General features: G+C 44.3%; 2 protein-coding genes across 4 annotated transcripts; one reads left to right on the top strand and one right to left on the bottom strand.

The window, feature by feature from the left end:
• The first annotated feature begins 4,882 nt into the window (after positions 1–4,882).
• On the top strand, positions 4,883–10,117 carry LOC125539128 (UDP-xylose transporter 1). Its single transcript, XM_048702497.2, has 8 exons — positions 4,883–5,106; positions 6,791–6,933; positions 7,055–7,239; positions 7,315–7,382; positions 7,738–7,870; positions 8,168–8,329; positions 8,992–9,264; positions 9,833–10,117. The coding sequence occupies exons 2-8, from the start codon at positions 6,819–6,821 to the stop codon at positions 9,917–9,919; spliced, it is 1,023 nt and encodes a 340-aa protein (XP_048558454.1). The 5' UTR covers positions 4,883–5,106; positions 6,791–6,818; the 3' UTR covers positions 9,920–10,117.
• Positions 7,877–13,881, bottom strand: LOC125539127 (Tetratricopeptide repeat (TPR)-like superfamily protein). Of its 3 annotated transcripts, XM_087544534.1 has the most exons (3): positions 10,774–13,881; positions 8,933–9,283; positions 7,877–8,363 (listed from the first exon to the last, which is right to left on the bottom strand). In XM_087544534.1, the coding sequence occupies exon 1, from the start codon at positions 13,738–13,740 to the stop codon at positions 11,470–11,472; it is 2,271 nt and encodes a 756-aa protein (XP_087400660.1). In that variant the 5' UTR covers positions 13,741–13,881; the 3' UTR covers positions 7,877–8,363; positions 8,933–9,283; positions 10,774–11,469. The 3 variants fall into 3 exon arrangements, with proteins under 3 accessions (XP_087400660.1, XP_048558453.1, XP_048558452.1); XM_048702496.2 differs by having other exon boundaries at positions 7,877–9,295; XM_048702495.2 differs by having other exon boundaries at positions 7,877–9,283.
• Positions 13,882–14,266: the final 385 nt, after the last annotated feature.

Here is a 14,266-nt window from a genome sequence, read left to right as displayed (position 1 = left end):
GGCCGGCCCCCCTTTCCTTCCTCCCTCCTTCCTCTTCCTTCCCTCTCCTACTCCTAATAGGAAAAAGGGGAGTCCTACTCCCGGTGGGAGTTGGACTCCCCCCCTTGGGCGCGCCACCCTCCTTGGCCGGCCCCCTCCTCCACTCCTTTATATACGGGGGCAGGGGGGCACCCCAGAGACACAACAATTGATCATTGATCTCTTAGCCGTGTGCGGTGCCCCCCTCCACCATAATCCTCGATAATATTGTAGCGGTGCTTAGGCGAAGCCCTGCGACGGTAGAACATCAAGATCGTCACCACGCCGTCGTGCTGACGGAACTCATCCCCGACACTTTGCTGGATCGGAGTCCGGGGATCGTCATCGAGCTGAACGTGTGCAAAAACTTGGAGGTGCCGTAGTTTCGGTGCTTGATCGGTCGGGCCGTGAAGACGTACGACTACATCAACCGCGTTGTTATAACGCTTCCGCTTCCGGTCTACGAGGGTACGTAGACAACACTCTCCCCTCTCATTGTTGTGCATCACCATGATCTTGCGTGTGCATAGGAATTTTTTTGAAATTACTACGTTCCCCAACAGTACGTGTGTTGAACGCGGAGGCGCCGTCCGTTCGGTGCTAGATTGGATCTTTCGCGATTTGAATTCGCGCGAGTACGACTCCATCAACCACGTTCCTTGCAACGCTTCCGCTTAGCGATCTTCAAGGGTATGAAGATGCACTCCCTCTCTCTCGTTGCTAGCATCTCTTAGATTGATCTTGGTGACACGTAGGAAATTTTTTGAATTATTACTACGCTCCCCAACACCAGTTACGTTGTGACATTTGATAGCACACAAGGTATTCCTCCGGTATCTGGGAGTTGCATAATCTCATAGTCGAAGGAATATGTATTTGACATGAAGAAAGCAATAGCGATAAAACTGAACAACCAATATGCAAAGCTAACAGATGGGATTGTCCATCACGTCATTCTCCTACTGATGTGACCCCGTTCATCAAATGACAACACATGTCTATGGTTAGGAAACTTAACCATCTTTGATTAACGAGCTAGTTTAGTAGAGGCTTACTAGAGACACAGTGTTTTGTCTATATATCCACACATGTATCAAGTTTCCGGTTAATACAATTCTAGCATGAATAATAAACATTCATCATGATATAAGGAAATATAAAATAACAATTTTATTATTGCCTCTAGGGCATATTTCCATCACATCCACCTTCCCCTCTCCGCGCCGCCAGTCCAAGCCCATCCACCTCCTCCCTCTCCCGCTTCGGCGCTCTACCCACGTTCCAGTGCTCCGCCATGGTCCGGACTAAGATCACGTACTACGCAATGCTCACGCCGGAGCGTCGCGACGAGATCCAGCGGGAGATCCGAGCGAGACAAGCCGCACACGTAGTCCTCATCGCTGTCGGGCTGCTTGCGGACTCGCCGGAGTCGGAGGAGGAGGAGCTGGCGCCGATGGAGGTGGAGGAGCCGGGCCAGCAGCTGCCGGTCTTCAACATGGAGCAGACGGAGGCGGAGCTCGCCATCGCCCAGTCCGACGAGATGGCGGAGCAGCAGGCCATCCTGGAGTCCATCTAGGATGAGGCCTATGTGGAGGCCAACCGGGCGTTCCTCCAGCGGGAGCAGGCGGACTCCAACGCGCTCTTCGCCGAATTCGACGCGGAGATAAAGACGGAGGAGGCCGGAGCAGAGCAGCCGGAGGCGTCGAAGCTGCAGCTGCCGCCCATGCTGGTACGGAGATCGTCGACATCTTCGATGATGAGTACCTAGGTGATCGACGTAGTACCTGGGTTATTTCATTTGCATGTCTTTATATGGATTTACGAATCTAGTATGAGATGTCCGGATGCAACAAGTAAAATTTGAGGCGTGCCCGATCATTACTCGCGGGCGCGTCCGGTCGCATTCGGAGGCGTTTGAGGGGTCATATTCATCATGTGGTTGTAGATGCTCTAACATGACTTGTACTGGCCATTGTCATTTAGCCGATCACTCCGTGTGCTTCTAAGGCTCGGCAATCTGAATATTAAACATTGTAAAGTTACAGATGTATCTCGTACTTGATCATTTTAATGATAGGCACTGTATACGCCACCTCATAGTTAAAAGAAAAAACGTCTACGATGACTGAATCCTCTGCAGCCTTAACCATATCTATTCCTGTCAAAGTACAGTACACTGCATGAAATTTCCCGCAAACAACAAGTGCCCTGCACCGCACGGTATGATTCCACTGCAACAAGCACCCGAGAATTCAATTCGATCCAATCCAGTCCGCGTCGTGCTCGTCTCCCGGGGGAAAGCCGACCGCGGCAGCGGCGCCATCGCTTTGCTCAGCTCCGTGCACGGGGCACACTGAAAGCGGAGTTAGGGGCCGCCTGGTCGACCGGCCGGTTCGGGTCGGGCCAATGGCCGGTGAGGAGCTGGACCTGGATGGACGGACGACATCTCTACTGCTCCGTTCTACTGCCACCAACACCACCGGTCCGGCGTGGTGCGCGATCTGGAAGGACGCGATCGAGGGGCAGGGGGGGCAACAAGTCAAGGCGCGGCGGCGACACCGCATCGGCCAGGCTTCCATCCGTGGCCGTGTCGGGCGTTGCGTCAGTGCGATGTGCCGCCCGGCCGTGCCCACCAGACGCCGGAACAGGACGGGTGCGAGGCAGTCAAGGCTAGGGCCAGTACGCCTAGCTGGTGCAACGTGGGAGACTGTTGCGTGTGCCGATGCCGGAACCGGAAGGCGGCCAACCAACTGAGATCGTCTGAAACTCTGAATTCTTCCCCTACTACGACAAAAAAAATGCCTCAATCAATCTGCCTTGCCTTTGTACTAACTAGCTTTTATTAATGGTAGTATGATTAGACCGCTCAACTAATAGTAAGTCCGTGAAAGCATGGCTCCGGGGGGCCACTTGACGGAACAGTTTTTTAGTTCACCAAGCGGCAACGTGATGATCCAGCCTTGCTTTGGGCCAAAGCGAGGCCAGGAAACCACCAACAGAAATCCGTGACCGCGGTAGCATTTTTCGTAAACTATAAACTACGTACGGTCTACTCACGGTAGCTCGACGGTTGCACCACGGTGCCTTTCTTCAGGGCCGCAATGATCCCAAAACATCTACGCCTGAACAACCAAAATGCTCCTGTGGTGAAAACGAAAACATTTTCACGTGGATTTGGACAGGATCGCAATGAGTTCCCATGCAGTGGAATCACCTAGTACATGCTCTCTCCACTGGAACTGCATTGCACTGCAATCATGCAATGGTAAAAGATCAGGACGGACAGTTCGAGGTAAAACGGAGAGGCCCGCCGATTTGCGAGCTTTTTTAATCGGCGAAATGGATTTCAGGTGATGTGGGGGAGAGGTGGTACGAGTACGAGAAAAAGAGTGAGGCCGAAGGCTCACCAAACGGAGGCAATAAAATGGAGCCGCTCTCCGCGGACGGACGTGTGTTGTTGTGTGCGGCTGCTGTTGGGCCGTTACCTTTGCTTGCATTCACAGAAAGCCGGGCGCTTTACAACCACCTGCTGCCTCCTCCCAACCTTGTGCCCCAAGTGACAAAAGGAAAGGGATTCTTTTCTTTTCTTTTCTTTTTTCTTTCTTTCTTTCTTTCTGTTGCGTCAATTATTGGAGATTACAACAGGTTTTGATCCTCTTTTTAGCTTGCATTTGTTTAACTGTATGTATGCAGTGGATGCGCCTTTGTTAGGTCGACGCTCGATCGAAATGATGCGTCTCACCCGTTTGCTCTTGTTTTTCTCTCACCCTTTTTGTTCACCACTTTCACACACAGGCAGTAGCATCTTACTTGCAGTGCTCGCAGCGGGAAAAAGAATTACAGAGGAGCACATTCTCTAGGATGGTGGTTTGTACTACCCTAGTGTCGCCCTATGATTGGAGAAAAGGAGCACTTTTTTGAATGAAAAAGCGCATACATGATTAATCTCAAGAGCATATTCTGTGATGCCCATTCTTCGTGGGTGCTCACCGACACTAGCTCCTAACATACGACGAATATGACCGTACGAAATGTGAAAACATTTGGTAACGTACTATCATTGACACGAAATAAATCATACCGCAAAATTCAAATATATATTTGATCTACAGATGGGGAAATAAAAAGACATTATGTTTGAAAGCAATGATAAAACCGAAAATGAAGTAATAGTAAATGATAATGGTGGGTGTGAGACTAGAAGCGCTGGATATTCTATCGGCTATACTCTGATCAAGGCTATATTTCACGCATTGATTGAGATCAAACATCCATTTCACATGGTCCTGGGTAAAGTAATAAGGAAACAATGTGCGGCAATAGTTTATTTGGGCAAAAGGAACAAGGGTGATGGCCAGATATGAAAGATGGCATGTGTGAATGGTTGCTGCACTTGTTGCAATACGTTACTAAAATAGAGGGAAAGTGTATATTGCTGATGAGAAAGAAAACTCCATTTATGCTTTATCTCAAAAAGCATTCTCCCTCAAGGCCCTGGGAGGCTGGCACACAGTTTGCTCATAGAAAACCCCATGTCGACTGAGTGCATTTTTGCCAAAAATAAATAAACTTAGTGGACATTTCCTTTCCCAAGAAATTCCTACACATTTGCATGCTAAAATTTTCAGCTTTTTAGGCAACGAAAAATATCGCAGAGTCCATATATTTGCACGCCTATGATATTGATTGCTGTCCGAGTTCATCATTTTAAGTGGACAATCTTGCAGTTCACAGCGTCATTTTCTATGGCTGCGGTGGCCCCAGGCTAGAATCTTTCGTTGGTTGAGAAGGAAATTGTCGTGCACGCTCGTGTAGAAGGAGCATGTTGCACGATGCCTTATAGGCTCACCAAGGAAGCATCCACTCAACAGCATCAAAGCCAGCACCTAACTGCCCACCATACACACTCACCTTCCCCCCCTGTAAACTCTGAACATAAAAGTGCCTGTCCCTCCCTCCATTCCTCTTCCAAGGAGAGGAGAGCCACCTTACGCTCTCTCATCTCTCTCTGTCTCCCTCTCTCTGTTCTCTCGATACGGAGGGAGGTGTGCCGTTCTTCGAGGAGACGAAGCAGCAGCTGTCGGAAAGGTACGGACTCCCAAGCGAACATTCCTACTGTTGGTTGATCCTAATGTTGCTGCTTCTCAGGTTAATCATGTTTTTGCATTTCTAACTCTGTATGTTGTGCATGCCTGCTTACACCTGAACTCCGTGTTTCTACCCCAATCCCTGGCCAAGTCCATGCATAAGAGCATCATACATATCGACAATGTGGAGATTTATGGTTTCTTTCTTAGCATTGGCAGGATTTGAAGGTTACCCTATCAAGCCAGTATATGATCATAGTATAAGATAACTAAGCAGAGTCTCAAAGACACCGACTTATGAACAGTTCGCGATTTGTCATGGATCGCATAGTGATTGTTCTTCGTAGGGTGCATTATGAATGTCATGATCATGTGCATAGAATTTCAGTTATCCACCTTTGCTGTACATTGTTTAGCTATGCTTATCACTGCCTTGTGACACGACAGTACATCCACATGAGCATTGCTTAGCTATGCTAGTTACCTAACTGTGTTCTTCACGCTTTCATGGTCTTTTTATGCTTGGAAAATCAGCTCTCCAAGAAATATACAAACTAATTGATATCAGGGTAAATGTAGCATCCGGCCAGGACTGAAGCGATTATAAATGATTTGTAAACTTCATCCCTCCTAGAACAAAATACAAGAGCCAGTGTCCATAAGATAGATGAATTAGAAAAATATAATAGAATCCCTTTCCATATTAAAAGTGTGAATTCATGGCATGTATTGTGACCATTTTATTCAAAATTAACTCATCTAACATGTTGCTTAGGAAGTGACCAAATCACCAAACACATGGGCTCCCATGTGTTTTTCCTATTCTATTTGGTCATTCAGTTGACATCTTGCTGAAGTATCAATCATTTGAGAGCCACTTGAACCACCTTTAGATTATTGTACCCACCAAGAAACAACCTAGTAGGTGGCAGGTACCAACTCTCCAGATTATATTTATAGGTACAAATAAGCCAGTAGTTAGGTCGAGTATGACGTATAGACTACAGTCTACAGTCATGCCAAAACATAACAATCTCTTCTAATGTTTGCGCTCCATGTTCTGGATCTGATAATTAATTAATATAATGTCTCACTTGCTAGTCATAGCAGTTTTGTATGCTCCATTTGTAATCAGTAATGTGTTAATGATTATCCTGATTTGGTGTGCAAGTAGGTGCTAGTTTATTGAGATGTTGTTGCTGCGAAGCTTGGATCTATGTGACATCTACGTAACATACTAATATTAAGCAGTACTATAATACAACAAACTTAACGGATGATATCATCTGACTGCTATAATTCTTGTATGTGACTTGGGCCAGCTAAGAATTTGACCCATTCCATTCTAGGACGAACATAGATGGTCATAGTTATTCCTCTCCATAAACATTGATAAGGACACTAACAATATTCAAACACTAACTACCTCCCAAATAACTCGACCAAACTTGGACCTTCTCTTCTCCTATTATCTTGTACATCAAGACAAATTAAGTTGGTTTTCCATTTCATATGAAAATAGGAAGGTGTAGTCACATATATCATAAACTAAAGGACACTATCACACCATTGCAACAGAAATTGTATGGTCTCACAAAAGCAATTAATTCAGGCTAACAGTAGGCTATGTTCAGTGTGTAGCATGTGTACCTTGCACCTAACTCTTCATGATAATGTAACTTCAGATAAGCAAGGAAACATCAGCTGGTCAAGATGACAGCTGGTTTACAGCTCGGCGTGATCGGGTCTCTCGCGCTCTCCGTTGCATCTTCAGTTGCCATTGTCATCTGCAACAAAGCTCTCATCAGCACACTTGGTTTCCCATTCGGTCAGTACAGAAGCCTTCATGTTTGCAAGATTCAACAGAACTTAACAACAAACCAAAGGCCATGCATGAATAGATTCAAATACTTGCAATTTATGCTTAACTCTGTTGTTTTCGAATGTAGCTACAACATTAACAAGCTGGCATCTCATGGTGACCTACTGCACCCTCCATGTGGCACAACGCTTACATTTTTTTGAGCCCAAGGCAATTGATGGACATACAGTGATCCTCTTTGGGTTTCTGAACGGCACCTCAATTGGACTTTTAAACCTTAGTTTAGGATTCAACTCCATTGGATTCTACCAGGTAAGGGCTGCTCTATCTTGGTACCATTTTTCATAAACCATGCCGCAAGTATTTTGAATTCAGTATGTTCTGCAGATGACGAAACTGGCCATAATACCTTTCACTGTGCTGTTGGAGACAATCTTCCTGAACAAAAGATTCAGGTTTTTCAATATAAACTCAGTACTTTACCTTAATTAAGGAGTCAACCACTGTAAATTGCACCCCATTTATGATCAGAGCAAAAAGATACAAGATAGATGATGGCACATGCACTATACTAAAGTACATATTGATAATTTGAAACTGGAACAAGAAATTATTGCTAATCCATAGTATTATATATTATATTCAAAGGGGGAAATAACTTTAGATGTGTTCTTTTACAAGCATCAACTTTTGGATCAAACGATGAAAAGCTAATCACGCATAAATGAGTCATTTACTTGTTTAGTTTTTCTGGGCCTATGGTATTTATTTTTATCATCAGTGAGCTAATACCAGTCCAACAACGTGCAGCGAGACTATCAAGCTCTCTCTTATGGTCTTACTTCTTGGAGTAGGTATCGCATCAGTTACAGATCTCGAGCTAAATCTACTTGGGTCCGTCCTTTCTGGCCTCGCCATCGCCACCACTTGTGTTGGCCAAATTGTATCCTACATTTAATACTTTACTCGTCGTTGACATTCCAAAAACTGCAGATTAAAAGAAAAGAATAAGGAAATCTTATTATTCGAAACCTTTTAAATGCAACTTGCAGTAGTCTTAGCAGGTTTTCTTAAAAGGCTGGAGAACCATATATGTTATTTGTGAAGCATCAAAATTCTTATTTCTTAGTGCTAGATTCTTTCTGAATTAGGTTGCATTTACTTTCATATAAAAATAGGTGAATCTTTATCTTGTTACTGTAGCCACATGGTATCCTTAACCCAACAACTTTGAATGAAGCTCACAAACACAATACAGAAGAAACTGAAGGTCTCGTCAACGCAGCTTCTGTACCAATCTGCGCCATACCAAGCAGCAATTTTGTTTGCGACCGGCCCGTTTGTGGATCGACTCCTTACAAACCGCAGTGTCTTCGCCCACAAATACACCACTCCAGTTGTGGTATGTTCTGAATATTTCATGCAGTTACAAATATCTGAAAAGAACAATTTTATAATGTCACTGTGAGATCTTAACATTCTTTTAAAAATGCCCGTCAAGCCAACTATTTTGTGGAAATTCATAATGCATGGCATCTTCGGTGAGGAAGTGACACTCACAATTTGTTCTTTCTAAGTAGCTAGCCAAAGTTCTGAAACCTGACATCAAATAATTTCCTGATCTACCTATCAAGTTGGGACTCCCGACTAAAAATTGTTATAGCCTGAATATACATTTCACTTTTAGTGCTTTTCCATGAAAGAAATGTATAAAATGAAGACCAAACCCAGTGATTTGAAGGGGGAAAAATAAGATAGATTTTATGCATGTAACTACTGCTAGATTTCATAAATGTAAAATGTGAAGTGCCTTACGTTCAAGTTTATTTCAATGGTACATTGATACCTACAGTCCTAAAGAAGTAAACAACAAATTAATATGAAATTGCTCCAGCTGTTACTGCTAGAATGAATCAGCATTTTAAGCGCAGTAGCAGTTGATTGTCATGCTCCTGGGTGAGACATTAAACATATATGTTGCAAGTTAACGCTCTCAGAGATATACCTCAAATTTCGATGGACAATACATGCAACATGATGCTCTTTATCATGAATTATATGCAGGGTTTCATCATCCTATCTTGCTTGATTGCGGTGTCTGTGAACTTCAGTACATTTCTTGTGATTGGAACGACGTCTCCAGTCACATACCAGGTGCTTGGCCACCTTAAGACATGCCTGGTTCTCTCTTTTGGCTACACTCTACTACACGATCCTTTCACCATGAAGAACATATTAGGCATTCTGGTCGCCATATTTGGTATGGCATTGTATTCCTTCTTCTCAGTCAGGGAGAGCAAGAAGAAGTCAACAAATGATGCTCTGCCAGTTTCACAGGTTTGATTTTGCCTCCAACCTGGTATCATATCTAAATCATGATTATAATCTTGATGGCACAAAATAGAAGGTAGATCGACGAATGGCAGTTATACTAACAATTCTTATGCTCCTAATCTCAGCAGCAACAGTAAAGAGTCAAATTTCCACGTCAAACAAAATGTAGTAGCAGTTGAATTTTCTGAAATAAACATTCATATTTCAAAAGTTGAGACTATACATCAATTAAAATTTGCATATTGATGTACAAAATTAGTATTTTCTGGCAGCAAAAGCAAGTGATAAGGATTATTATGTGTGCAGGACAGAAACTTTTATGCACATTAGCTGACAAAAGTAAACTCGGACAATTGATAATACCATGCTTCTGCCAATCCATTACCCAATACTGGAAGCAAACTAGAGCTCATCAGTTTAGCTTAATTATATTTATGAATAATATGTGCTCTCTTAAGCATAGTTTTTATGATGAATGTGTCGAGAAAATTGGCAACTCTTCCATGAAATACAGTTCAATTTGCTCCCAAATTTCAGTTTCACTCATTTCATGTTTTTTATGCCTTTGTAGATGCCAGATAAGGAGACTGAACCACTTTTGGCAACCAAAGACGGCAGTGATATCAAGAAGGCAAATGGTGTATCTCACGGCTGCTAAGACTTCCCTTGCTTAGTGTAGATATAGTATGCACGTCTGCTCTTCGAGTTTCAAGGATCTGGAAAGCCATTTCTTTCCGTTCTTAAATTTCTTTTGTAGAGAAGGAAAAGATTTCCATATCGTAGAGTGTATATTTTGACACAACAATTATTATTTGCTTATCCTTTTTCGCACTTAACAGTTCCATCTGAAGGTTTACTGGTGAAGATTGCCTTCCTGTGACATACCCCCGTTTGTCAAAACCCAGTTCTTATATGCTACAATAAGCATTTCGAACACATATTTGTTATGTCAACAGGATGGCATGGTGAGAATTAGACTAGGGACGAGATGTAAAGCGATATAGCCCCATCTGTTTAACTGCATTATTAAAATTTACTTGGAGCTATAAAATGATTAATCCAATCGCTATCTCCAACATGATATTAATCATACAATCAATATCTACAACGATGACCTGTCAGAAATGTTTGTTAGACTGTTACACGTCCTGTGGATTAGCATGCATTGTAGCACAGCTACTAACATCAGAAAGTACACTTTAGCATACTTGTTTTCACATCAAACCTGATAATAGAATGAATCAGTAAAGACGTTTTTTTTTACTATTTACTGCAGGGCAAATCCCCACAGTCCTTTATTAAAATCCAAACAGGAAAAAAACTGTACAAAATATTTACATCCCAAAAGAAAGGAAGAATCTAACTAGGGCTACTTACCTACTGAATACATGATCAGGGTAGACCCTTGATCCAAGCCAATAGCTTTGGCCTAACCGAATCCTTAACCCTATGATGTAAATGCGCATTCCTATAGATCAGCTTTATGTTGCAACTGTAAATCTATAGTAATACCTGATAGACTGCTGGTGACTATCAAACCTTCTGAGGAAAATAATGAGGTGAGAGTCTATTGAATTTTTGAACAGTCCACCGTCCCCATGTTGCTACTACATGTGTCTCTGTTACTCCCATGTGAATTCATTCTGTAATTGTTGTCTTCACCAAATACATATATCCGCAGAACTAGCTTGCATGAGATATGTTACTCTGAACTTCCTTGTGGTAGAACTCGTGCTGACAAGCTGATACCCTTAAAAATGAAAAGCTTCTCAGTGCAGTGGTAGATTAAAAGAGACTGGTCTTTGACCATTCTGTACAGCTCAGACTCTTGACCATAATCCAGTATCTTGCTCCACTACTAAAATCCTAATTAGTAGGACTATGTGGTCATTCAAACACATTTAACTTGCCCTTTATCTATCAAATAACAAGATCACTTTAGTAGCTCTTTCAGGCCTCAGCAGGCTTACTAGGTAGACTGTTCAAACAACCCGGTAAGACATATTTCTCTTCACATATGGAAGCCAAAGGAAAAGCAACAGCTTCTGGTCACAAACTTACCTCTTCTTTCCATCTATTTATGGAAGAAACCAATGGCCTGCTGGACTGCGGATTAATTAATCAAATACAGCACACGGTCACAAAGACCAAGTGTCATACAGCTTTGGTAGGTTGGCCAATTCTAACAAACCCCCAAGAAGACCTGACTCAACCATATTCCATAACCATTTCTTCATCTGACAAATCACTATTTGTATGATCAAAACTAGTATATTGACATGGTAGCTTTGGAACATAACCAGCTTTTATCATTTCCATTCCAACTATATCAAGCATTGTGTAAATTTCCTCAGACTCTGGATGCGATCTGTCCTCTACTATAAAGACTTTTAGCTCCCCCTTTAACTTAACCCAGCTCTTCCCTGGTGATTTCTTAACACCACTGCTTCTCATTGCCTTCTTCAATCTTGCAAACTCATTCCAATCACCAGAAGCAGCATATATGTTGCACAACAAGACATAGGCAGCAGAATGGGAAGGATCAATATTCAAAACGCCTTCTGCTGCCCTCTTTCCCATCTCCACGTCATTATGTGTTTTGCTAGCAGCAAGCAGGGTCTTCCACATCACAATATCGGGCTCAAATGGCATTTGATCAACAAATTTTGCTGCCTCAGTTAGTCTCCCAGCACGTGATAGCAAGTCAATGACACATGAACAATGCTCTCTTGTTGGAAGAATGCCATGTTCAGGCTCCATAATACTGTAGTAATAGCAGCCTTCATCGACAAAGCCGACGCGGCTGCATGCTGTGAGAACCCCAACAAATGTTACATGATTTGGCCTGATTCCCAAGTTTCTCATCCTCGCAAATAAATCAAGTGCTTTCCTTGCATAACCAGATTGGGCATAGCCAACAATCAAACTGCTCCAAGAGAACACGTCACAGTTGGTGCCCATCATTTCAAAGTGCTTTGCGGCATCATCTAAACTTCCACATTTAGCATAGGTATCAATTAGACCATTGCTCAGCATTGTATCGTTCACCAGACCTACTTTGAAGGTGTATGCATGGACCTGTTTCACCATTTCAAGGTAACCCAACTCGGCAGAAGCACTCAGAACATTGTTTAAACTGATCCCGTCCAGACTCGGCACCGACCTCTGCAAAAGGTTGAACAACTCAAAGACTACTTCCAGATGCTGGTGCTGTACACATGCAGTGAGAATGCTGTTCCAGGTGACAACATCACGATCTTTTGTCTCATGAAAAACATCCATCGCAGAGGAGAAATCCATACACCGCGCATACATGCTGAGTAAAGAATTGCATACTGAGACATCCCCATCCAAACCCATTTTGACCAAGTAAGAGTGGATCAATCTTCCATGTTGTAAAGCATCACAGCCCGCACACGCACATAACAAGCCCCTAACGGTAATGCCATCAGGCCTGAGGCCAGAGTCTCTCATATCAGAGAACAGTACCATAGCCTCACTAAGGAGACCCTCAACAGAGCAAGCATTGATTATTGAATTCCAAGAAACCAAATCTGGAGCATCAATCCCATAAAACACTTTCCTTGCAGACTCCAATTTCTTGCACCGGGCATACATGTCGCTTAATGAACAACCTGCATACGAGTTACAGTCCAGCCTATACTTCACAGACAAGCTATGAATCTGCTTCCCATACTCCAAACTACCCAGAACCCCACAAGCCCTAAACACGCTTCCCAAATGGAACTGATTAGGATGATGCAGCCCCTCAGCAATCATCTCCCTGAAAATCTGCAACGCCTCCATTTCGCACCCTTGCTGTGCAAACCCTGCAATAATGGACCCCCAGGAAATCAGGTCTTTCTCCCTCATCCTCGTGAAGAGCAAGTACCCATCCCCAACGAAGCCGCTCTTGGAGTACATCGTGACAAGAGCATTCTGCACGATCAAGTCATTTCCAGTCTCAGACTTCATAGCCTGTGCATGCACCTGCCTTCCCACAGCAGCGTCCCCAAGCTCTGCGCACGCACGCACAGCACTACCGAGCGCAAACTGGTCAGGCGCAGTCCCCGCCCGTAGCATTAAAGAGAACAGAACGAGAGCATCAGTGGAGCGTCTGTTCTGCACGTGGGCCGCGATAACAGATGCCCAAGAGACAGGGTTCTTGGCAGGCATTTCGTCGAACACCAGGCGGGCAGAGTCTGGGGCAGCGCACCGGCCGTACATGGTGATAAGGTGGTTGTTGAGGACAGTATTTCGGGCAAGTCCGGCATCAGGGGATGCAATCAAGTGGTGGTGGACGAGGCGGCCCTGGCAGAGGGAGCGGAGGCGGGAGCATGCGGCGACGAGGGCGGCGTATGTGGCCGCGGAGAGAGGAGCGGGAGCGGGCGAGGAGGGGAGCGATTGGAAGGCGTGGAGGGCGGCAGAGAGACGGCCGGAGTGGTAGAGCTGGAGGATGGTGCCGTTGGGGTTCTGCATCTGCGGCGGTTTTGAACTCGCAGTTGGAGGCGACGACCGGCACCCTGGCGGGAGAGATTGGTAAAATGTTTGGAGACGACGGCCGGCTAGGTGACGATCAGGAGCTCAGGAATGCATATGTGCCAGTATCATCACAGCATCTCTAGCAGATCCATTATAACCTCGTCGGCTCTTACATTTTTTGTCAATTTTGTCTAAATAGATCATGTAAAAAAAAGTGACCCGTAAAAACCCGGCTCAGCCGCTATATTACCATATCCGGCATGTTTTAGGGTTTCTATCCGTCAAATCCCCCAGCTTCCTCCGTTACAATTCCTCTCTCTCTCTTTCCGGCACCAAACCCACCGTGTGTGTCATGAACTTAACATGACAGATGCCCTAGCAAAAGGACTTAGGTGTGAAGCCATCACAGCTAGGTTAGCTCGAAGGGGTTAAACGGGACAACGGACACAGAGAGTTACCCAGATTTGACCCCTCTCAACGAGGTAAAAGCCTACTCCTGTTTTAGGTTGTATTGCTTGAGTTT

The sequence above is a fragment of the Triticum urartu genome, chromosome 2A, assembly GCF_056163025.1.
Source record: "Triticum urartu cultivar PI428250 chromosome 2A, HENAU_Tu73, whole genome shotgun sequence".
Classification (NCBI taxonomy): domain Eukaryota; kingdom Viridiplantae; phylum Streptophyta; class Magnoliopsida; order Poales; family Poaceae; genus Triticum; species Triticum urartu.
This window is presented reverse-complemented; position numbering and strand designations above follow the sequence as displayed.

Bases quoted from the DNA above. Each gene is read 5' to 3' on its own strand.
- LOC125539128 (XM_048702497.2), top strand. From the start codon at position 6,819: ATGACAGCTGGTTTACAGCTCGGCGTGATCGGGTCTCTCGCGCTCTCC. The intron at 7,240-7,314 runs GTAAGGGCTGCT...TATGTTCTGCAG, and splicing joins ACTCCATTGGATTCTACCAG to ATGACGAAACTGGCCATAAT. The intron at 8,330-8,991 runs GTATGTTCTGAA...AATTATATGCAG, and splicing joins AATACACCACTCCAGTTGTG to GGTTTCATCATCCTATCTTG.
- LOC125539127 (XM_048702496.2), bottom strand. From the start codon at position 13,740: ATGCAGAACCCCAACGGCACCATCCTCCAGCTCTACCACTCCGGCCGT.